The following is a 25,000-nucleotide window of genomic DNA, read 5'->3' on the forward strand; positions in this document are numbered from 1 at the left end:
GTGTGACCAAATGGTGGAACAATATGAGCCGATGCTCATCCAGCTGCTGCTGCAGATGTTGGACCCAGACTTTGTGTGCATGGTAAACCAAACCTATTCATCATAAGCAAACATAATGTAATCTTCACTGTTAATAAGTGACAGTTGTTACAGGAACAAACTTCAGTGAGTAGCATTAGAGCCGGGCGATATTGAAAATGATGTTATCATGATAAATATCAAATCATTATTTTAAATGTAAAGTCAGATTTTTGCTCCTGAGTGAAAGTTGAAGACAGTTTGTTAGTTTGTATCTGGATTCAGTTTCTGATGAACTTCTTGAATCCATCATTTCTGACGGTGTTAACAGGAAGCAGGTCTTTAATGGAAGATCAGATTATTAGAAAGTTTTAGTTAGTTCTTAATTTTCTCAGGTTGAGATTATTTCCTTAATTTGATTGAAATTTACAACAAAAACATGTAAACTTGTCTCCTGTGTATCAGTTTATAGAGTATTGTTTTGAGTTGTGCTCTCCCCTTTAAGATTACTAAGGGTTACAGGCAGAATGATAGTTTCCCACAGTACAGTGAATGCATCATGGTTATTCAGTGTTCAGTTGTCCTACGGTCGAGATGGACATTAAACGTGTTCACAGCAGAAGTTTCTCTGTCCTCTTCCTTTACCTTCATCCTGAAAGTTTATTTAATGAAGTTAAAAGTTAAAGACATGATCTGCTGTTCAATGCTGTCTTCTTCTTCTATCACGTCAGGTGGCAACTAGTGTTTAAGGCTCACTAGTGCCCTCCCTTTTTAAGTGGCTGGGGGTGTAATTACATGTTTGTTATATTTTTATAGCATGTCAGCCTCTCACAGTGGGGGAGTTTCTGAGATGTGTGTTTGTGTGAAACAGAAAGTGGGAGCGTGTCCTGAGACCCTGCGCAGGCTGCTGGGAACAGAGCAGTGCAGCTGGGGGCCGGCATTCTGGTGCAAGAACATCCAGACAGCGACCCGGTGCAATGTGAGTCCTCCAGTCTCTGATGCTGGTTGCTAAATGACTCCCTTTGTGTCTGTATTCCAAATCATCAAACCTGACTCTGCTCTTCTGATTTTTAACATGTTTGTGGGTCCTGTCTAACCCGTTGTTCCTGTCTTCCAGGCTGTGGCTCACTGCAAACGTCACGTGTGGGTATAAAGGAGGAGGAGGAGGAGCACAAACTGACCTGTAGGGAATTAAAAGAAACAACTGTAGTGCTGCTTTCCACTTTTAATTTGTGTCCTGTTTTTCTTTTTAATGGACTTGCATGACTGCAGTTTGTGTAAATTAACTTTGATATTGTGGATAATGTCATGGTGGAAAGGGACTGGATCTGTTGTGTGTTTCCAGGCGGGTGGGGAGGGAAATGAAAGGATTGATTGTGTGTATAGTTCACAGCAGCTCGGCCCGTCACTGCTTCGCTGTCAGGCTTTGAATCATCTTGGTTGTCCTCGCCCGTTTTGCTGGTTGTGGTGTTAGATCACAAACTCATGTTGTATAATAAAGACCGGCGTCAGAAGGCCCCCCGCTCTGATCTGCCCCCCCCCCAGCTCCATTTGATTCCCTCTCCCAGGACGGACCGACTGCTGACTCGACAGGCTTTTCTTTTAGCAGTCTCTGATCCTTCCACAGATCTACATTTTGTAGACAGAACATGTGTGTTGTTGTTTTAGGGGGCGGGTTTGGAGGTAATTAGTCTCAGAGTTTACCTCTCTGTCACCTCCCATTGTTTGCACTCTTCTACTGTTTGTAAATCACTGCCTTTCTAACGTACAGAAAGCATCTCCTGTTTGATTGTCCGCTTTAAAGCCTGAGCCAACTGTCAGTTGATCTGAGAATTTTTAACAATTAAAGTGATCCCAATCCAATCTGTGTTATTACCTTCATTTCTTATCAGTCAGAGTCATTCTGACACAGGACTAACACCAGGTCTGTGTCCGGTCCGGACTTTCAATGGAGCTTTTAGAAACCGAACCTTCAAAAGATCCAGGTTCTGTTTCTTAAAGATCCAAGTGGTAACAACGCTGACAAGTCAAAAGTATCATGACCTTTTAGTCAAATGGAATTAAAACATCACTGAGGTACTTTCAGTTTGAGGTTCCACCTACAAGCTCAACATCCAGGGGAGGCTAATCCGACTGATGTCAGGTTCAGGTTACCTTATTTATACTCATAGGTAGACTTGTCTTACAGCAATATGAAGACATCCAGTTACTAAACAACACAAACCAATCAGAATTAACAAACTATCAAAACTCTAACATCAGACTTCCACCAGATCCATGTCCGGTCCAGCTCCATGCTCTCTCATCCATCAACACCCACCGGTTGTGTTTTAAGAATGCAGCATGGAGCGGGACCTCCGGACAGCTGGAGTCATGTGACTGAGGTTTCCTCCTCTTCATCTCCTCCTCATCCATGTTGTCTTTCTGGTCCTCTGAAAACCTCTGACCTGTTGACTCCAGGCCTGGCTCCGCTCATCATGACTTTGGTTTGTTGTTGTAGTTAAGTGACTTCCTGTCCCGCTCCATCTGCTCTGTTGAGATTGATGCGTCGTGCTCCGGCATCCGGCACACATAGAAGTCTTGTGAATCTGATCCAGTGGAAGTTAACACATTGACTAGAATAGAAACCGATCAGATCTGGAGCTGTGACGGGTCACATAGTTTGATTTTGTGTGACTCCTGTGTCATTTAAAGAACTTTTATTGTGCAATGATTACATTACAAAACATCAGCTACATGAAGTCTGCAGATTATCTTCAAAAAGCACCCTGCGACACATCTTCTACATCATTTCTCTACTTCTGAAGTTCATGATTATAACCGATTAAAGAGTTCTGACTGGAAGTGTTTATAAAGTCTGATAAAGTCATGAGATGAAACACGGATCAGAAAGAATAAGCCACGGTGTTTCAGCTGCTTCCCTCTGGACGTGGATCCTCTTTGGACTTGATATTAAAGTTGAGCTGAAAACAAAATAAATCCCTCTCTGTCACACGTTAGTATTTGGTCTGAATGTAAGTAGTAAAAACTTGAGTACACAGAAGAAGTCCCTCATGGACCGCACGTCTAGTTTGAGATTCATTAGAAAAGGAGATCCTGAATGTGGAAGTTCTCCAGAGCACCTCTGAAACAACGGCGTGGAAAGTTGGAGAAACTTTCTGTAACGTGTATCATCGTTACCGTTTGATGTAAACACAACCTGGATTCACTCTGAGTCAGTAAACATGTTAACTTTGTACCATTTATGTTGTTTCCACATCACAACTTAAAGCTGAACACACCAAAGTCAGAATAGCTTCCCAACATGAGAGCTCAAACGTCCCAGGAGCCCCTGAATGCAGCATTAAAGTGAGTTAAAGAGGAGTTAAGGCTTTTTGGTAAAAGTGGGAATGAGACGCTCTTTAGAGGCACGTTCCCTCAGAGCAGAGGATCCTCCTGGTCCTGGTTTCATCAGCTACAGTCTGCTGAATCCTTCAGCTCTGTCTCTGATGAGGTCCCTGCCTGATAGTCTGATCAGATGCAGTGCACGATGAGAACCGAGAACGCCGACCCCACAGCCAGGCCCAGAGTGAGGAAGAAGGACATGACCACTCCTGTGGCCTCTGCCAGCTCCCTGGGGACCACCTTGGGGCCGTAGATCATGGGCAGAGTCCCGAGGTAGCCGTTAGTGAGGCCCAGCAGACAGTTGAAGACCACAGGGTAGACGTCGTGGGTGAAGAGCACGGTCTGGATGTGGTCTCTGGGCTGATAGTTACAGAACACGAGGAGCGGCACCATGATGGAGCGGCAGAGCACCAGCACCGGCAGGACCCTGCTGGTGGGTCCGGGGATCTGCAGCCAGGCCGTGGCCTGCCTGCCGCAGAAGTCTGCCACGTTGTACAGCAGGAAGCTGGTGAGGGGCACAAAGTAAGTCGTGGTCCAGGGGCTGCCGCTGTCTTTGTGGACGGACTGGATCCCAGAGGAGATGGCGGGGAACACCATGATGGAGATGAAGAAGACGTAGAAGACGCACAGGCCGAGGACCCAGGTCTTCCTCAGGATGGGCTTCAGAGGGGGGACGGAGAGTCTGCTCGCTGCACCGTCTGCTGCTCCTCCTTCAGATATCAGTGCTGGACTTGATGCTGCGAGCATGTAGTATCTGGAGGAGGGAGACATGAGGGTTTCAGAATCACCAGACTCCTTTCTTTTAGACTTCATCTGTTAAACTAGGAGTCATGCAGAGATTAAGAACCAAAGACTGGATTTATTAAATCTGTGCAGGAGGGCTGACATGAATCAAACTGTTTCAGTTCAAACTATGAAAACACAAAGAGGGAGAGCAGAATTATTACAAATACTCTACCATAATTTAACTCCAGCTCCATCTAGTGGTCATAAGAAGAACAACACAGACCTCATAGCACCCTGTTACCCCTCTAAAACTCTACGCTCCAACATGCAGGCCTGCTCATCGTACCTGAAGTCTCTAAAAGTAGTATGGGAGGTCGAGCCTTCAGTTATCAGGCCCCTCTCCTTTGGAATCATCTACCAGTCAGGGTCCGGGAGGCAGACACCCTCTCTACTTTTAAGAGTAGGCTTCAAACTTTCCTTTTTGATAAAGCTTATAGTTAGAGCTGGATCAGGCTTGGACCAGGTCTTAGTTATGCTGCTGTAGGCTCAGACTGACACACTGGGATCCTGTCTTTCCCTCTCTCTCCTCTCTCTGCCTGTCTCTCACTTTAACTCTTCCTGTCCCATTAAAGTTACTAACCATAGACCTTTCTGGAGTCCCTGAGCTCCCTTGTCTCGTAGGTTCCTCTGGATCTCTGCTGCTGTGGACGTGGTCCAGACTCCAGCTGCTACAACTACTACTATCCGTCTCCCCACTATCATCTCTCTCTCTCTTCATCTCCCTCTATCCCTCTCTCCAACACGGTCTCAGCAGATGTGTGTCTAACATGAGTCTGGTCCTGCTGGAGGTTTCTGCCTGTTAAAGGAAGTTTGTCCTCTCCTCTGTAACTAGCTAAATACTGTGAGGTGTAATGCTCATGGTGGATTAAGGTGGGGTCAGACTGAGTCTGATCCTGTCTTGGTGTTGGGTCTCTGTTCAGGATTTGACATAGAGTGGTCTAGACCTGCTCTGTTTGTAAAAGCGTCTTGAGATAAAGTTTGTTGTGATTTGGCGCTGTATAAATAAAGATTGATTGATTGAACAGGGACAGATGATTCACACACAGCTCTTAAACCAGGTCTTGACTCTGCAGCGTATCCGTCTGTAGGAACCAGAGTCCCTCAGACTGGGACCCACCTGGAGTATGCCAGCCTGGGCAGCAGCAGATATGTGGCGATGCAGAGCAGGATGAAGAAGTCAGCTGTCAGGAAGTAAGCCAGAGCGCTGTCCGTCACATCCTTCGCCACCGCCAGGTCCACTATGGATGCCACAGCACTCAGTGTGCCCCCCATGGCCTGGCCTGAGGGAAGCAGAGGACCTCGGTTCATGAAAATACTCTGACAGGGGGGGGAGTGAGGGACCCAGGTGGAGACCTACCTGAAATGAGAGCCTGGGAAATCCTCATGGGGAAGTGTCCGCTGATCCCGAACACGCTGCCGGAGAACAGGTTGGAGGCGCCGCTGACGACGGCCACGCTCGCCAGGGTCCCGAAGAAGAAGTCCATCCTGCAGCCCGACACGTCCACCTTCACCAGGACCGTGGTCAGGACGAAGACCGCCAGGATCACAAAGAGGGACGACAGGATCCGCACATGGGAGGACAGCCTGCCACACACACAGACACACACACACACACAGACACACAGACACACACACAGACACACACACACACACACACACACACACACACACACACACAGACACACAGACACAGACACAGACACACACACACACACACACACACACAGACACACAGACACACACACACACAGACACAGACACACAGACACACACACAGACACACAGACACACACACACACAGACACACAGACACACACACAGACACACAGACAAACAGACACACACACAGACACAGACACACAGACACACACACACACAGACACACACACACACACACACACACACACACACACACACACACAGACACACACACACAGACACACAGACACACACACAGACACACAGACACACACACACACACACACACAGACACACACAGACACACAGACACACAGACACACACACACACACACACACACACACACACAGACACACATACACACATACACACACACACACACAGACACACACACACACACACACACACACAGACACACACACAGACACACACACACACACACACAGACACACAGACACACACACATACACACAGACACACAGACACACAGACACACACACACACAGACACACACACACACACACACACAGACACACACAGACACACACACAGACACACACACACACAGACACACACACACACACACACAGACACACACACACACACACACACACAGACACACACACAGACAGACACACACACACACACACACACACACACATCATTTATTTTTACTCCTGATAAACTGAATTTATTTCTATTTTCACTTCCTTTAAAAAGAAAAACATGAACAGCCTGAATGTTTGAACCTGACTGTCTGAACATAATGTGTGAAAATCAAAATAAACAGATCTTTAAAAAAGAAAAAGAAATCATTTCTGCAACAACATTTTGGTTTGTTTGGACGTCACGCTCCACTCTTAAAGATGAACCTGATGCCTGCATGGTTCAACCAAACAATGACACAACCTGGTTCAGTGCTGACATTTCACACTAACTTAAGACACAACGTGCACAGAGCTGCTGCAGCAGGCCTCAGGGCTGCAGCATGAAAGTGACTCTGCCACAGACTTGTAAGACAGTTAGTGAGAAGGTATCCTGCTGCAGAGATGCTGGTCCTAAACGCCAAAACATCTCAACCCTCATATGGAAAAGATGTGGGATAAAATGTGTGCATGCATGTGTGTGTGTGTGTGTGTGTGGATGAGGGATTACCTGTTGACTAAAAAGTAGTTGAGTATCAGACAGAGCACTGAGGGCACCGTGGAGGCGATGGTGAGATAGCTTTCAAAGTAATCCTGTGAAGAGTCAGAGAAAAGACAAACAGGCTCAGAATAAAAACTCAAGTTCTTGAAATAACCACACACACACTTAGAGGAAGTGAAAGGAGAGAGGAGATTCCCTCTTCTGTTTGCTTTTCTCTTGTGGTTAAATAAATCCAGCTTTAATGAACGAGTGAAACGTTTACAGTCCGTCTGAAGAGGAAGATCGACTGGCTTTATCGACCTGACTTAACCTCTCTCTCCTCTTCACCTCAGCTGCCCCTCACAGGCTGCGTCCTGGTCTCTCTGAATGTGTTGGAATTGATTCCTGTCAGATGTGAAGGACAGTCAGTCCTCACATCACTGACAGGACCGTCACAGCTCCATGAGGAGGATGCACAGAGACACAGAGGAGCACCTTCCTGTGAGCAGACAGAAGATGTGTGTGTGTGTGTGTGTGTGTGTGTGTGTCCCTCTGACTCACGCTGAGGTCTGAACGCTGCTCCTGGTCGCTGCTCTCTTTAGTGTTGTTGCTCAGTTTGTAGAGCCAGTAGTGTTTGGCGGTGATGAAGAAGTTCCAGGGCAGCAGCGAGCCGATCCCCATCAGGAAGAAGATGATGTAGACCAGACAGTACGAGTCCTCTGGACTGTAGCGGACTGCCAGAGGCACGGACGAGTGTTTGGGGAGGAGGGACGCGGACGGACTCGTGTCCTCGCTGTCCTCATCCTCGGACGCGTGGTGGTGGTTCCCGATGACAGACGGGATGTAGGCTGAGTTCAGACTGGGCTGCATGGACTCTGTGGGGTCCATGTTCACAGACAGGATGCAGGACACTCAGACGGTGAAGACAGGAGGAGGAAGAGGAGGAGGAGGGAAGAAGAGTGAGGCGTGTTAAATAGAGAGCTGTGAAAGAGAAGAAGAGGAACATGCTGTGAATAAGAAACAGGATGAAATGATATGACTGTAAGAAGCTGTGTTTGGATTAAACTCACATGTTCCCCTGCAGAGAGGAAAAGACCGGCTGAGTCCTGGAAGGCCATCGTCTGCAGAGACTTTGAGCTGCAGCTGGTAGAGATCAGCTCAGTAATCCAGATCCTGTGATGCTGCAGAGAGAGAAGTCATAATTCATTCATCAGTTAACAGCTCCAACAGTTCAATGGGAGCACTCTCAGCCCTCTCACAGTAAATGTTCCCTCCTCTGTAAAGAGCCTTGGTGTTCATTTCAACAGAGCCTTCAAATTTGGAAAACAAATCTCTTCTGTGGTTCAGTCCAGCTTCTTCCAGCTGAGACTCATAGCTAAGGTGAAGGCCTATCTCCCTCCCAAGGATTTAGAGAGAGTGGTGCATGCCTTTATAACTTCTAGGCTTGACTACTGTAACTCTTTGTATGTGGGCTTAGACATGTCGTCTATTCAGCGCCTGCAGCTTGTTCAAAATGCTGCTGCTCGCCTCCTGACTGGCAGGAAGCAGAGGGAGCACATCACACCTGTGCTGCATGCTCTCCACCGGCTCCCAGTCCGTCACAGGATTGATTTTAAGATTGCACTTTTAACTTACAAGGCCCTAAATGGATTGGCACCATCCTACTTGGATGATCTACACTGAGGTCAACAAACCAGCTGCTCCTGGATGTGCCTAAAAGTCACCTTAAAACCCAGGGGGGGGGACCGAGCCTTTGCAGCAGCGGCCCCCCAAGCTCTGGAACGGCTTACCACTCCAATTAAGATTGGCCCCCCTCTGATGAGTGTTTAAATCTTTGTTGAAGACACATCTCTTCTCTTTGGCCTTCTCCTCGTGAGGAGGACAGTAATATCCTGATATGTTGTTTATTGTTGTCTTCATGTACTTTTTACCTTGTAAAGCACTTTGGGCCAACACTGGTTGTTTTTAAATGTGCTGTATAAATAAAGTTGACTTGATTCTGCTTACATTTACTAATATTACTCTAAGTTTATCTCTTTATAAACACACATGTTCATGCACACACATGCTCTTCTGTTGTGAACTTGCAGAACTTTTGATTTGTCACATCTAAGAGGAAATCAAACGTCTGCATGTCTCTGATGTGTCGCTCTGAAATCAAAGGTTGTGTCCTGCAAGAGGACAAAACTTTTCCCAAGATGAAGCCACTCTCTCTCTTCTTCATGAGAAACCTCCCATCCTACACGGCAGAGGAGCCTCTGTGTGGTTAGACTGTATTAAGGACTTGAGGTCCACCTGACCCTTAAAGTGAGAAGTCAACCTGCGCCTCTCTTTGTCTGCTTTAGTTTTATTTTGTGTTGTTTGTTAATCTTTCTTTGTGTTACCTTTCCTCTTCTTTCTCCCCTCTCTTACTCCAAACAGAGTCTCTGTCTCTGCACAGATGAAAGGTAATCATTTCAAGGTGACATGAGTTAGAGAAGAACTCCTGATGATTCAGATGATGAGGAATGTAACATGAACATATTGAACTGTCCTCTCTGTCTCATCAGGGACTTCACGATGTGGCAGCAGCGTGCAGAAACCAGTAAACAGAGTCACGGCTTTGCATTTCACACAAACACTGAGAGTGTTTATCTGCTGACGGACCAGGGAGGCCTGCAGAATGCAAGACCGCTACCTATCCTGGACTAAGTCTCCTGCCTGCTTCACAGCACTCTGGACAATCTGAGGAGCAAGGAGCATCCTCCTCCCCCCTTCAAATAAAACCCAGGAACACAGGAGGTCTTTCTTCCCTCGGTCAGGCTCTGTAACGTGTCTTCACGTGTCACACACACACAGACATGAACCACTTCGCCTTTCTTACATCTGCTGGTTTATTTTAAAACATCTATTTATAGGTATGTCTGTTAGGATGTGCTACTTCACATTAAAAACTGCACACTTAATTTAAATATCATTGTTACTGTGATACGAGCATTCACAACAAACACTTCTTTAATGTCTGAATTAATGTAATAAATCAATCAATGCTTTCTCCCTCAGCATGTCAACATTTACCTGTTGGATGGAGAATAATGACAATGCTTTAACACACTGCTTTAATAGTTGAACTATCAGATACTCTCAGATGAACTGGGACCAGTTTAGTGTTTTATTCTGGATTCAGGAGAAACATGCTGCAAACATAGATATCATGCAGATGTGCAGAACAGCAGGAGACATAAAATCTGTGATATATAGCTTAAATGCACTTTATAATTCTTGTTGATCATTATAACGTTATTGCAGATTGTCATGTATTGTTCTTGCACAATGTTCGAACTGCAACTGTTATTGTTTTTAGTTTGTATTTGAGTCCTGTCTCTTTTTGTTTTGTTACTCTAAAGTTAGTCATAAACTGTTATTACAGTCTGATTTATATGAGGATTAATAACACACTCTAATGAAGAAGGAGCAGTCTGGACACTAACTATGATAGTATACTGTATCTGCACAGTATTGCAACCTGAAGGATATTGAGTTGTGATATTCTCTAATCCTTGCTCTTTGAGGATTCTACTTCTGGTCATCCATTTATTTGCAGACTCTACTTCAATGAATGGACTGATACAGTTGCACACCTTATCTCAGTGTTTGTTTGTTTGTTTGTTTTGTTTTCTTATCATAATTCACTTTTTTTTTTATTGTTTTCAAGAAAGTTCAAAATTCAGGAAGAAATAAAATAATACAGAAAACAAATAAGTTTCACATAAAAAGTAGTAATAAGGCCAAGGACAAAAGAAAGACATAATGATACCAAACAAACAGAAATAAAAACAAAAACAAATAAATAAATTAAATAAACAACAAGCTCATTACTCACTGGGAAAGTTTTGTTTTCTATCTTTTTTTTTGTTTCTTTTAAATGTATGTTGTTATAAATATATAAAAATGTTTATAAATAAAATATTTAAAAAATAATAATAATGCCCTCTATTACTATTTTATTTCTAACTTTTGTATTTTGTTCTTTTTAAATATTAAACTATTTATTTTATTGTATTTTCACAATATATTTTTTCTCTTCTCTATTTATCAATTTTTTATTTTAAATTATTATTATTATTTATTATTCTTAACTTATTCATTCACTTATCTGTTTATTTTTGTTCACATTGATCTTCTCTATATGATGTGTAAAAATTAAAATAAACACATCTGGAAAAAAGCAACATTTTTAGGATATGATAAGATACACAATTTGTCTGTGACTGAAGTGCGCATGCTCCACTGCCTTCACAACAGTGCTGATAAACAAAAACACTACACACACACACACACACACACACACACACACACACACACACACACACACACACACACACACACACACACACACCAAAGGAAACCTCCATCCATCCATCACTCTGATTTAATGACACTCAGCAGTCACACCTGCACGTGCTCTCACTTCTCTGTTCCTCTGATATAAACAGACTCTCAGTCTGTCACGTGCTCTTCTTCTTAAAGGAGGTAAGGAAAGGAGAGACTGACATGAAGGAAAGGAGAGACTGACATGAAGGAAAGGAGAGACTGACATGAAGGAAAGGAGAGACTGACATGAAGGAAAGGAGAGACTAACATGAAGGAAAGGAGAGACTGACATGAAGGAAAGGAGAGACTGACATGAAGGAAAGGGGAGACTGACATGAAGGAAAGGAGAGACTAACATGAAGGAAAGGAGAGACTAACATGAAGGAAAGGAGAGACTGACATGAAGGAAAGGAGAGACTAACATGAAGGAAAGGAGAGACTAACATGAAGGAAAGGAGAGACTGACATGAAGGAAAGGAGAGACTGACATGAAGGAAAGGAGAGACTGACATGAAGGAAAGGAGAGACTGACATGAAGGAAAGGAGAGACTGACATGAAGGAAAGGAGAGACTAACATGAAGGAAAGGAGAGACTAACATGAAGGAAAGGAGAGACTGACATGAAGGAAAGGAGAGACTGACATGAAGGAAAGGAGAGACTAACATGAAGGAAAGGAGAGACTGACATGAAGGAAAGGAGAGACTGACATGAAGGAAAGGAGAGACTAACATGAAGGAAAGGAGAGACTGACATGAAGGAAAGGAGAGACTAACATGAAGGAAAGGAGAGACTAACATGAAGGAAAGGAGAGACTGACATGAAGGAAAGGAGAGACTGACATGAAGGAAAGGAGAGACTAACATGAAGGAAAGGAGAGACTGACATGAAGGAAAGGAGAGACTGACATGAAGGAAAGGAGAGACTGACATGAAGGAAAGGAGAGACTGACATGAAGGAAAGGAGAGACTAACATGAAGGAAAGGAGAGACTGACATGAAGGAAAGGAGAGACTGACATGAAGGAAAGGAGAGACTAACATGAAGGAAAGGAGAGACTGACATGAAGGAAAGGAGAGACTAACATGAAGGAAAGGAGAGACTGACATGAAGGAAAGGAGAGACTAACATGAAGGAAAGGAGAGACTGACATGAAGGAAAGGAGAGACTGACATGAAAGAAAGGAGAGACTGACATGAAGGAAAGGAGAGACTAACATGAAGGAAAGGAGAGACTGACATGAAGGAAAGGAGAGACTGACATGAAGGAAAGGAGAGACTAACATGAAGGAAAGGAGAGACTGACATGAAGGAAAGGAGAGACTAACATGAAGGAAAGGAGAGACTGACATGAAGGAAAGGAGAGACTGACATGAAGGAAAGGAGAGACTGACATGAAGGAAAGGAGAGACTGACATGAAGGAAAGGAGAGACTAACATGAAGGAAAGGAGAGACTGACATGAAGGAAAGGAGAGACTGACATGAAGGAAAGGAGAGACTGACATGAAGGAAAGGAGAGACTAACATGACAGAACAAAGCTGAGCTTGCATCTTAAAGCGTCATGTGTGCTCCTAATGAGGAACCAGTGTTCACATGATGCTTACTCAATAAAAGAGATTACACAGACTTCAATGAGAGGGACTAATCCCTGCAGCATGGCTCTGATCCCCCCACACAGGACTAAAGTTTAGTGCTTATAATATTAATAAATCACTCTTCATATTCTCTCTGTTTTAAGATATGAAAGTGAAGCTGTGTTACATCAGAGAGGACACAACTGTACAAACAGTCAACCGGAACACTAACATGAGAGGCTGTGAAGCTGTAAACTGTCCTTAAATCGACCTAACACAGATTATAACTCTGACCTGTGAGAAATCAAAGTCTCATTATGTGGAGTGTAAACTCACCTCAGTGTTGGAGTCTCTCTGGTTGTTGCTTCAGTGTTTTCTAAAAGTGTCAGACTGACACAGAAATCCATTTCACAGCAAACTGCACTTCCGGTCAGCTGACCCGCAGCCTTCTTCATGTTGCGTTCATGTACTTCTCAGACGCTCGGAATTCTGAAGATGTTTCCAAGACCTACCTACCTTACTGTTTGTAGCATTTCTAGCTGCTGTATTTTCTGTTTGTAGCATTTTCAGTTGTTGTATCTTACATTTGTAGCATATTCAGTTGTTGTATTTCATGTCTGTAGCATGTTTCTGTTTTTTGTATTTTATTTCTATATAGCATTCACAGTTTTTCTTTGTAATGTTTGTAGAATTTTTAGTTTTGTATTTTATGTATATTTTGTATGTTATGTTTGTTTTATATGGACCCCAGGAAGAGTAGCTGCTGTGTTAGTGGCAGCTAATGGGGATCTGAATAAAGAATAAGAATAAGACATTAGGTCATGAAGTGTTAATCATTCTTTAATGTGACAAAACGGGTACATTTAATTTATAGTTTATAATGTACAGTGTAACTACATGCAGAAGTGTCTTTTTTTTAGCTTTATGCCAAAAAACATATACATATTTGACAAATTAGATACAAAACAAACAGATTTGATTTGGTGTTTTGTTTGTTTGTTGGTACTTAATAAGACAGACATTCTGTTAACTCTGCAGGCCAAATATCTACATTTTCCAAACATTCCCATTTTTTTGTTTCTACTTGTGAAAGCATTCATGTGAGCTTTCCCAGTGAGTTATACGTTCTCCGATTATTCTGACACCACGTGAAAGCACCACCAGAAGCATCAACAACACCACTTCCGCCATACATCCCTGAAAATAAAAACCAAAACTTATTGATCAATATTACAAGTTATGTATATTTCATGTTAAGTAATGATAACTAATAATGTGAAACCTATATTTAGGACATCATATCAATCGTTACACCATTAAAAGAGTACGTAATAGTTGAAAGTTTACAGTTACAGAAATCATGCTGCATAAATTTGCCTTTTCACAGTTATAAAATATATTTATCTCATAAAATCACACTGAAGCTGTTTGTACACAACACATTTATTTAAACTCTAAAGCATTCAAAACAGATATATTGGAAATATTTCCTTTAAATATTATTTAAAGCTGCTGTGAGGAACTTTGGATTTATATCAATTTTGGCGCCCCCTTGTGGCCAAAGTGATCCCTCTTATCTCTTGTTCTGTACATGCAAAAGCAGTGCTTTCAACAGAAACCTCACCCTGCTGGTTTTTAACAGACAGATGTATCACTCAATGTGATTATTTGCCATGAAAACAGACAAAAAAGGATGTTTCTAAAGCCAAATGTCATCATGTGGTCTGACACCTCCCCCCTCTGAGTGGTTTTAGGTATTCAAAATGAAAACAGAGAAGGTATCAGTGTTGTTGTTTATGGTTTTGTTTGCTTTTGAAGGTCATAAAGAGGCATCAGTGTCAGTTTCAGTCTGTTGCTCAGCTGGTTAAAAACTCCTCATAGTGCCTTTAAATAATATAAATAATATAAATTAATATAAAATAATACTAAACTATTTAAATAATATAACTTAATATAAAATATATAATATACACTTCTAAAATTAATATTTAAATATGATTTAAATAATATATATAATAATATTTCTGAACGCCACATTGGAAGGATTTCACCTGCTGTGGGCGGACAGGATACAGGAGAGCCAGACTGAACTAACTGGGGAAGAAGACCAGCTCAGTCCTGGACCCTGTGGAGGTGGTGGCTGACAGGAGGATTATGGTCAAGCTGTCGTCTCTGATGGACATTTCTTTCCTTTATATATTCTTGTTAAATTCTTGTTCTGTACACCTTCTTGTTTGCTGCTGGAGATCCATGAATTTCCTCTTTGCTGGATGAATAAAGGAGGATCTTATCTGATCTTTTAAAACACAATATAACCCACTTTGATTATGCAGTGCCTTATAAAGTTATTAATCAAATCTACCAGTAGAGGGCACTATAGGACAGCATATCCAGTAGAGCTTCACTGCACCTCCCTGAGATATGAAAACTACCATTAAAAGACAATAAATACACACAGACTGTCCCCTCCTGTGGAACATGTCACCAGGTGAGTGTATGTTTGACTGGACTCCAGTCAAACATACACTCACCTGAAAACCTATTCTCTCCACTTATCTCAGATAAGTGGAGAGAAGTGGATTTCACAACCTATCCTTTGATTTTTGAATAATCTCACAAGCCCCTCCTTACCATCTCAAGTAGAGTCGGATGGCGTGTCTGTGGCGTGTCTTGATACCCTCCTCTACCACCCCTCCCTCTCCTGCCTCCTCTCCCCCCTCTTCCTCTTCTGTTGTGAGGTGTGTGAGCGGCACAGTCAGACTGGGAGGCTTTGGAAGTTTCTGTTCTTGGTGAAAATGTGTCCTGGCCTCTTGAGGGAGCTCCGTTCTGGGAGTTTGGCGGTATTGTGTTTTCTTGCACGAGGTCCTTGGCTCTTTGGATGGGGATGGCTAAATCAGAAGGAATAATGATCATGAAATCAAAGCTCATAAATAATGGCAACTATCATTGTTTAAATGTGACTTCTGAACTGGTTCTTCGTCACTTTCACTCTCAGTAATAGAGCCGTAGTTGGCCATCAGGGATCCCAGAGCTGAACTCATCTGTTTAGGCGCCACACCCACCCCGCCTGTCCTTGACTGCACAGCTGGGTCCTCTCTGTCAGAATCTGGAAGCACATGACAAGTAAGCATGGAATACAGACAATATCAAAAGGGTGACACAGAAGAAGTCAAAAGAAGTCGCTCACCGTGGTCGCCAGTAGCCAGCGCTCCAAGTGGATCCCCCTCCCTCTTCGGCTGGGTGAGGGGTGGAGGCCTCTCTGTATTGCTGTTGTCCTGTGGATGAGGGCCTCTGTGGTGTTGCCCATGGAAGCCTCTGTTCCCTCAGCCGCGTCCTCTACCCCTCCCTCGTCACCACCCAGGAATCAGACTCCAGCTCTATTAACCAGTCCTCCTCTTCAGCCGAATAATATATAGAGTCATCTGAATCCGAGTCGTCTGATGATGAGTGACTGGGGAGGGAAATTGTTTCTATTGTAATGACCTCGGAACGACAGGAAAAAGAAGATGTAGAATAGTTTAAGTATCTATAATCAGCTTTTAGGTCATTGTCGCCAATTATTGACTTCATCCAATAGGGGTGGGTGCGCTCTTTGAAATCACTGCTGAAGGATGAGTATGTGCCTTTGATATCAATCAATCAATCAATCAATCTTTATTTGTATCGCGCCAAATCACAACAAACGTTATCTCAAGACGCTTTTACAAACATAGGAGGTCTAGACCACTCTATGTCAAATTATGAACAGAGACCCAACACCAAGACAGGGTAAGACTCAGTCTGACCCCACCTTAATCCACCATGAGCATTGCACATCGCAGTATTTAGATAGTTACAGTGGTGAGGAAAAACTTCCTTTTAACAGGCAGAAACCTCCAGCAGGACCAGACTCATGTTAGACAGCCATCATGCCTCGACCGAGTTGGGTCTGGAAAGACAGATAGAGGGGAGTAAGAGAGAGAGGTGATAGTGATGAGACGAGTCGTAGAAGCTGTTGCCGCTGGAGTCCAGATCGTCCGCAGCAGGAGGACGTCTACGGCAGCTCAGAGGAATCTACGAGACAAGGGAGCTCAGGGACTCCAGAAAGGTCTATGGTTAGTAACTTTAATGGGACAGGAAGAGTAAAAGTAAGTGATGAGGGGGTTGGGGGGAAGAAGGTGAGCTAGGATCCCAGTGTGTCAGTGTGCCAGTTCCCCCGGCAGTCTAGGCCTATAGCAGCATGACAAAAGCTGGTCCAAGCCTGATCCAGCTCTAACTATAAGCTTTATCAAAAAGGAAAGTTTTAAGTCTACTCTTAAAAGTGGAGAGGGTGTCTGCCTCCCGGACCCTGACTGGTAGATGATTCCAAAGGAGAGGGGCCTACACATAGTTTTAGTCTCACGCAGAGAATAACTGCTGAAATAAGCACTGCCAGGAACAATAACAATAGTGGCTGAAGCATCTACCACTATCCCAGGTCGTCGAACTACAATTTTTTCATGATCCAGTCCAGGTTTTTTGAGTATGGGTGTGATGGCGGCAAGTTCAAAGGTGGAGGGAACAGTACCAGAGGTGAGTGAAGAGTTGATGATGTCCAGGATAATAGGACTGAGGCAGGGAAGACATGATTTGACAAGTGAGGATTGCATGGGGTCCAGGAGACCGGTGGAGAGTTTGATGTTTAAGAAATGTTTGTTGAGGTCAGAGGTTGTTATAGGTGAGAATGAGGCAAGGGTGGACAATGGGATTTGAGGGGGGGCAGGGTGCGGAGCAGGGCTAGTTATTGTTGTGGTGGAGAGCTGTTGGTGTATGTTGGCAATTTGGGATTTGAAAAAGTCCAGGAGATTATTGCACTGTTCTGTGGTAAATGACTGAGAGACCTTGTCCTTTGGATTTAGCAGTTTGTTGATGGTGGAGAAGAGAGGGCGGGGGTTTGGGGAGCCAGAGTGAATGATGTCCGAGTAGAATGCAGAGCGGGCAGAGATGAGTGCGGTTCTGTAGAGGTTGGTGTGATCTGAGAGAGCTTGCTTGTGAACTGTGAGACCGGTTTTCCTAAGTGTCATTGAAAATAAAAAAAAAAGGGTTTGAAAGTATAAAGATCAACAAAATAAGGTTTATTAATATCCATCCGTGAGATTTCATATAACAGCAGCAGGGTTCTCCCATACTTGGTCATCATAAATATTGGAGGTATCTGTGGTTGAGCTGTGGCAGTCTCTTGTAGTCGTCTCTTCAGCGTTCAGCACTCACTCACTGCCGAGGCCACATAGTCTTTTGATGGTTCTGTGCATACTTGATCACTCTGCAAACTTTGGTCCTGCCAGCTTTGTGTCATCTGGTTACTTGTGTCTACATCCTCCTGATCACCAGTGTCTGCTTTCTCTGATGGATTTTCATGCCTCCGTTCTTGCTCTCCATTTTGGATCGCTGGTGACGCTTTGTCTTTTCTATCCTCCTCTGTCGTTTTGCTTTCCAGGCCGAAGAAGTTCGGACAACGTAGCGCACGCACTGCAGGAGCACATTCCTCTCGTGGCGGACATCTTGGGCCAGTAACTGAACAGAGGGAAGGCAAAAAAAGAGGGAGAGTGGAAACCTGCAGGTACACAGCTGTCTGAAACCCTGCGAGCAGACAGGATTGGACTAAACTGATCATTATCGAGTGAATCACTGCCCAAATGTTGAGCTTATCCAAGACACAGCTGCTCGACGGCTGCTTCCCCCTGGCAACAGCGGATCTAATTGTGCAGAAAAATCTACACAAGAAATACACTCCAGTGTTTTTGTTCTTCTATTATGATTAAATATGGACTTCTCGCTCTTACTCTGCAGATTCTAGATTTATAGACATCTGTAGGAGTCTCTCTTAAAGCTTGTCTTTAATTTATGGGATCCAAAGTGTTGTGATGTAAACTTTGTATTCTAGAACTCTCACTTTATATATCCTCATGTGTCTGTTCGGGTGAGCTCGTGTGAACATCCTGGATATGTCTCACATTCAGCTCATCCCAAAATATCTTCACTACTTCAAATCTTGTTCTCATATCTAACTTATTCACTGTAAGGTAAAAAGGAGCGAGCATGCACTCAGCTGCTATATGGCTCTAACACTTTACGTATTATTAAAAGGTTCAATTAACTCATGCACTGAAGGGTGGCACATCAGTCCTTAATTAGCAGTGCATTTAATGAAACAGGTGCAAGGAGGTGCCTGCTGTTAAAAGCACTGCAGTGCATGCTCACCCCGGATGACTCCATGGGATATTTATTCTCAGAGTCTAATCTGATGAATCCTGACACTTCCTGCACTCATAAAAACAAAGAAGGTAAGAATGCTCCATGTAACCCGGAGTCAATCCATGAAGGACACGATTAGTGTCTCTAAAACATTGTTCATTTGAAAGCCGGACAGCATGCCAGTTAAAAGCTTTTAAAGCTAAATGGACCTAAAGGGAATTTTCCAATGAGGTGTGAGGGTGAGGGAGGTAGTGTCTCTGTGTTGGAGGGTTTAACTGATGAAAACAAAAGAGGAATTCACTGCTGGGTTCGTCCTGTGAAGGTGATCCAGAATAACCACAAAGCACACCATTCTGTTAAACTAAGAAATATAATTTATTGCATAAAAATTATATTTAGTTACAGGTAAGAAGGCTAGACGTTTATTTACAATTTGTACTTTACAGACATAAAATAATGTCACTGAATCCATTTTGTTTTTTGTAAAAATGTCTCTTTTGAACAAAGGCAAAGTTTTCCTCTGAATCCAGTCCAGCTCCAGAGTAAAGGATCCCGAGCGATGGCCAAAGATCCAACAGACACTCGAGAAGTCTGGACAGACAAACACTGAAGTCTACAGCTAGCCAGTCTCTGTAATGAGAAAAGAGTCCTGCAGTAATCAGGGGTCCAAAGAACTGAACTGGCCGTGTTCAGAGATTTCCTCCTGGGCAAAGACCTGCTGGGCGTGAGTTCATGAAGCTTCTCACCACTTCTTCTCTTTTTCTCCAAAATGTGCTTTTCCTTGTTCAGTGATCCATTTCTTCTGATCCAGATGCGGATTGGCCACACGTACCCCCATCACCCCACACTCTGAAACCACTTTGGGATACAAAATCAAAACCCTGTCGATGCCCTGATCTGAAAAAATAGAATTACTCTTCCAGGAAACAAAAGAAGTCAAAATGCTTCGCTTTTCTTTTGTACTTGCATAGCACTTACAAAGAGAGATGACAGATCCTGAGCGTGCACACACTGCATGTGCACGCCCACCTGCCCACACATATTCAACTCTCTCACACACACACACACACACACACACACACACACACACACACTTACAGTATGTCTCAGTTCATTCACACAAACAGTGACATGACTCACTGCTGAGGAGGGAGGAGGGATACTGCCTGTGTTTTGGTTTTTGTGGTTTCAAAGATACGAACACTTTTTTTTGCTTTAAGGGAGAAAAAATAATGACAGAAATGAAAATAATGACAAAGTCACAGATGACAGCATTTCAATTCCAGTGTAACAATAACTGACAGGACAATATTGATAATGTGGAGTAGCTTGAGGACCCTGACCACAAAGCAGGCGACTCAGTATGAAATTAAGAAGAGAGGGTGATGGATGGAGTGATGGACGCAGAGATGAGAGCTGCACAGAGAATAAACTGGAACATAATACAGTTAGTGTTGAGGTACATTTTACACTCCCTTTCTGCTGATTTGATTTATGCCTCCATCGTCTGAACTATTCAGGGAGATTCATCTTTGAAGAGCGACCCTCTGTTACAGCAGAAAGATTCATTAACCTCTAATCATGGTCACACACACAGAACTCAACAACATGACTGTTAGTCACAAAAACAGAGACGTCCACTGAGGGGTGCACCACCAAGCTAGTTTGACTCATCCTGCGTTTCTTAAAAGGAACTTTTACGTGTGTTTTTCCAGAGTAGACTACATTTCCCATGAGCACCGTCACCCTCTGTGGTAAAGATGTGGCTCTGTTGTTGTGGAAGCTAATGCATGAATACAGGTACAATATCTTAAAGGTGCTGTGAGGAGTTTTCATCTTGTGTCGATTATGGCGACCCCTTTGGACAAAATTGGGAGTGCTGACCTGGGATGAAAACTGCATTTCCCATGAGCACTATCACACGTGTGGTAAAGATGCATCTCTTACCAAAGTGTGTGTTTGCTGTGGAAGCAAATTAACGAATGCAGATGTTACCTCTCTTTGTTTAAGACAGACTTTTAGCGTGATGCAGAGTCAACAACTAACCGGTTATACGTTTTTTCCATTGCTAGGCGCCGTGTGAGTGTGTGCTTGTTGCAGCAGCTCTCTCTTGGTTGTTCTTCTATCTGTTTAGTTCTCTTTGTATTTGGAGCCTGTCAGGACTTTTAAGGACTCATTTGTTGGCCATGGACACCAAACTGACTACGTCTGCAGGGGTGTTTTAACTGTTTCTGTTCCTGTGTGTGTCCGGAGATCCTGCGTGTAACCATGGTAACATTGTTTACATACGAGATCAGCTGTTAGCATCCAGTAGCATGTCCATGCTTAAGGATGCTAGGCCCGATGTTCCCTGCGAGCTGAGGAGAAGGAGGCGAGGACGACGTGCTGGTACTGAGGTGCAAGCTAAAGAGAACATGGACCTGTCCTTCCACCCACCGTTATGGGGAATGTAAGATCTATCTATGATAAGGTGGACCAGCTAACCCAGCACCAGAGTAGCATCATGCTAACAGAGCTAACACCGGACACCAACGCCACATTGGAAGGATTTCACCTGCTGTGGGCGGACAGGATACAGGAGAGCCAGACTGAACTAACTGGGGAAGAAGGCCAGCTCAGTCCTGGACCCTGTGGAGGTGGTGGCTGACAGGAGGATTATAAACTAGCTGTCGTCTCTGATGAACATTTCTTCCCTTGTTAAATTCTTATCTTTAATTGGAGAGAAGTTCGACGAAATTTCATTGTACTTGTACAACGACAATAAAGCTGATTCTGATTCTGAACTCTTTTAGCTAGCAGAGCTCTGGTTGTAGAGTTCCTCCATCTGTTTGATAATCCTGCTCCAGAATCAGACGTGAGGACGAATCATTATAAATGATCTAAAGAAGAGAAACTCCTCCTGCTTGATCATTTACTCTCACTGACAAACATTAGCAGCTGAGCTCTGAACACAGACGCTGAAATGAAGAACTCTTGAGTGTCGTGAAGATGCATCGGTATAAAAGTGAGACTTTTCTCAAATCAGTGACAAACTCCTCACAGCACCTTTAATGAACTCGAGCTTGAGAATCCTTGAACATCAACAGGTGTAACATCACCTCTTTGGGTTAACAGGCGTTCTGCTGCAGGCACACCGTGCTGCAAATAACAGGAGGTGTTAAACGAATCATTTGACGTGTTCTCAGAACAAAGGGGAATCATTGTGCCGCTGTTAAAATGAGCAATGAAGTTATTACTCCCCAAAAACAGAGAGAGAGAGGAACGCTGCAGAGAACTTTATGAATATTTTGTGAATTAATACGAGGGTTTTACTGCTGATGCGCTCTCACAGCCTCCATTTGTTTCATATGGGACAACTGCTCACAGTGGAGCTCTTAAAGCTTTAACATAATGCAGCAGTAAAGTCAGGATTCTATCACATCATGAGGAAGAGGAAGAAATGACTTCAGTTTCCTCTGACGGTCTCAAACCCTGAAGCAAACAGGGAACAATGAGAGTGAATGCATGTAGAATTATGGGATGCAATGCTACACTTTGTGCTACTCCAACTGAATTCATCTTGTTGCATCTGTTGCTAAAGACACAGCTTAATAAGTCGTCTCCTAACATATTCTGTCTGCTCAGACTCTGCGTCGCTCTCAGAGGATTTCATCAGGGTGAGAATTAGTTAAAGGATGATGCTTCACTCCAGATTTAAATCTGAGACTCTGCAGAAATCTCCGTCCAGGACAGGTGAGGTGTGCAGCGTGAGTTTAGGATCTCACCAGGTAGAAAGACTCAAACTCTGGCTTTAAGCTGAGCACATAATCTGGCTTCATGGTACACCCCTCAGAAATAAAACACAGCAGCTGAGAAGTCAAGCAGAGATGACAGAACAGGTTCTATGTGATCCTTAAACAGCAATGACAGTGAAAAAAACAAGAATCCACAAATATGGATAATAACTTAAAGAGCGTTCCCCAAAGGAAACTTTTAAGGGATGAGTGGAAAGCTCTCCTGCAGTTTGTTCTGGACAGATCAGAGGAGGAGTGTGGCAGAGCGACAGAGGAACGCGAGGAGAGATGAAAGAGAAACACCCCTGTGAGTTGCAATGATATGCCAAGGCTTTGAGGCATTTGTTGGTACAATATAAAGAGTCAATCGGTCTAGTTCTCCGCCAAATCTTCAGCGGACTTCACAAGACGTCCGCCTACATCGCAGCAGAGAGGCAGCGTTGTTTTCCTTTCAGCCTGCAGCGATCCGCTCCGGCCCTCAAACTTCGAGGGTTTCAGTCCTCACCGTAAGGTTTGTTGACGGTTGGAAAAGAAATCCAAGCCCGAGTGATGTAGAGCCAATACATGAGCCGTTTAGTGAGTGTGTGTTGGAGTGCGTCTGTAGCCTGAGGAGGTTGCAGACAGACCGGTGCTGCCTGTCAGTCGCTGCAAACAAAAAGCCTCTGCCGTGAGGTGAGATGGTTTTCAATCATGCGCTTTCATGCTGCTACCGAACACGGGTAATCCCATGTTAGCGTTTGTGTTGTTGTGTGGTCGTGGTTGTGTGTCTTCTTGTGTTGAATACATGGATGGTTGTGTTTGTCCCGGAGCTGTATCATAGATATATACAACAGGAGTGTAATTTTCAATCTTCCACGAGGACAGTCAACGTCAGCGCTGACAGATTACTTAACACCCATTTTACGCCTTCGTACCCTCAGATTGCTTTCACATCTCACAGATGCTACATTGAGGATTCCAGCTGAATCAGGTTAGCAGTTATCCTTGGATGGCCCACGTGGGAATAGGTTATGGTCGGTGTGTAGCTACAGAGGCTGATCTGGGGGGGGGTTAGATGAGGCAGAGGTAATGCAGTTCATGTGGAGGAGACAAAATGCTCTGAATCGTGCCGGGGTGTGCATATTCTCACGTTCATCATGGCGGCGGCGGCGTGGAGAGAGAGAGAGGGAAAAACAAAGAAAAAAAGAAAAAGAAAAGTCTTGCTTTTCGCTCTCGCTCCTTGACCAATCAACAGTCCCCATCTGTTGTCATGACAACAAGCACCTCGCTTTTGCCCATCTCTTCCAGCGCGGTCGCCAGAGAGACCAGGTCCGCGTCGGCTTGGTGACAAGCTTCCCATAAGTCCAGCAGAACACCTGTGGGGCTCGGCTTGGTCGCAAAGTAGTTCAAGTACCTGAGGAGAGGAAGAGGAGAGTGTGAGGAGTGAGGAGAGGAAGAGGAGGGCAAGGAGTGAGGAGAGGAAGAGGAGAGTGTGAGGTGTGAGGAGAGGAAGAGGAGGGCAAGGAGTGAGGAGAGGAAGAGGAGAGTGTGAGGTGTGAGGAGAGGAAGAGGAGAGGAGGAGGAGAGCGAGGTATGAGGAGATGAACAGCAGAGCGAGGTGTGAGGAAGAGGAAGAGGAAGAGTAGAGGAAAACGAGAGCGAGGCGTGAGGAAGAGGAGAAGAAGAGGAGAGCGAGGTATGAGGAGATGAAGAGCAGAGCGAGGTGTGAGGAAGAGGAGAGGAAAACGAGAGTGAGGCGTGAGGAAGAGGAGATGAAGAGGAGAGCGAGGCATGAGGAGAGGAAGAGCAGAGCGAGGCATGAGGAGAGGAAGAGGAGAGCGAGGCATGAGGAGAGGAAGAGCAGAGCGAGGAGTGAGGAGAGGAAGAGGAGAGGAAGAGCAGAGCGAGGAGTGAAGAGAAGAAGAGCAGAGCGAGGAGTGAGGAGAGGAAGAGGAGAGTGAGGCATGAGGAGAGGAAGAGGAGAGGAAGAGGAGAGCGAGGCATGAGGAGAGGAAGAGCAGAGTGAGGCATGAGGAGAGGAAGAGGAGAGGAAGAGGAGAGCGAGGCATGAGGAAGAACATAAAGAAGAACATGATGG

General features: G+C 44.2%; 3 protein-coding genes across 4 annotated transcripts in view; 1 reads left to right on the forward strand and 2 right to left on the reverse strand.

Moving 5' to 3' along the window:
• The window catches only part of psap (prosaposin), a 16,687-nt gene extending 14,806 nt beyond the window's left edge, over positions 1-1,881 (forward strand). For both annotated transcript variants that reach the window (XM_034681558.1, XM_034681557.1), the window contains 3 exons: positions 2-82; positions 890-997; positions 1,136-1,881. In XM_034681558.1, the coding sequence (XP_034537449.1) occupies positions 2-82; positions 890-997; positions 1,136-1,171 (225 nt within the window). In that variant the 3' untranslated portion in view covers positions 1,172-1,881. The remainder of the gene's footprint in view (position 1; positions 83-889; positions 998-1,135) is intronic.
• Positions 1,882-2,700: 819 nt separating this feature from the next.
• On the reverse strand, positions 2,701-13,390 carry slc29a3 (solute carrier family 29 member 3). Its single transcript, XM_034682455.1, has 7 exons — positions 13,274-13,390; positions 8,083-8,193; positions 7,574-7,993; positions 7,043-7,125; positions 5,546-5,772; positions 5,306-5,468; positions 2,701-4,156 (listed from the first exon to the last, which is right to left on the reverse strand). The coding sequence occupies exons 3-7, from the start codon at positions 7,898-7,900 to the stop codon at positions 3,532-3,534; spliced, it is 1,425 nt and encodes a 474-aa protein (XP_034538346.1). The 5' UTR covers positions 7,901-7,993; positions 8,083-8,193; positions 13,274-13,390; the 3' UTR covers positions 2,701-3,531.
• An 8,367-nt stretch (positions 13,391-21,757) lies between these two features.
• The window catches only part of unc5b (unc-5 netrin receptor B), a 98,837-nt gene continuing 95,594 nt past the window's right edge, over positions 21,758-25,000 (reverse strand). The window contains exon 17 of the mRNA XM_034681226.1: positions 21,758-24,316. Within this exon, the coding sequence (XP_034537117.1) occupies positions 24,151-24,316 (166 nt within the window). The 3' untranslated portion in view covers positions 21,758-24,150. The remainder of the gene's footprint in view (positions 24,317-25,000) is intronic.

The sequence above is a fragment of the Notolabrus celidotus genome, chromosome 4 (assembly GCF_009762535.1).
Source record: "Notolabrus celidotus isolate fNotCel1 chromosome 4, fNotCel1.pri, whole genome shotgun sequence".
NCBI classification, from domain to species: Eukaryota; Metazoa; Chordata; class Actinopteri; order Labriformes; family Labridae; genus Notolabrus; species Notolabrus celidotus.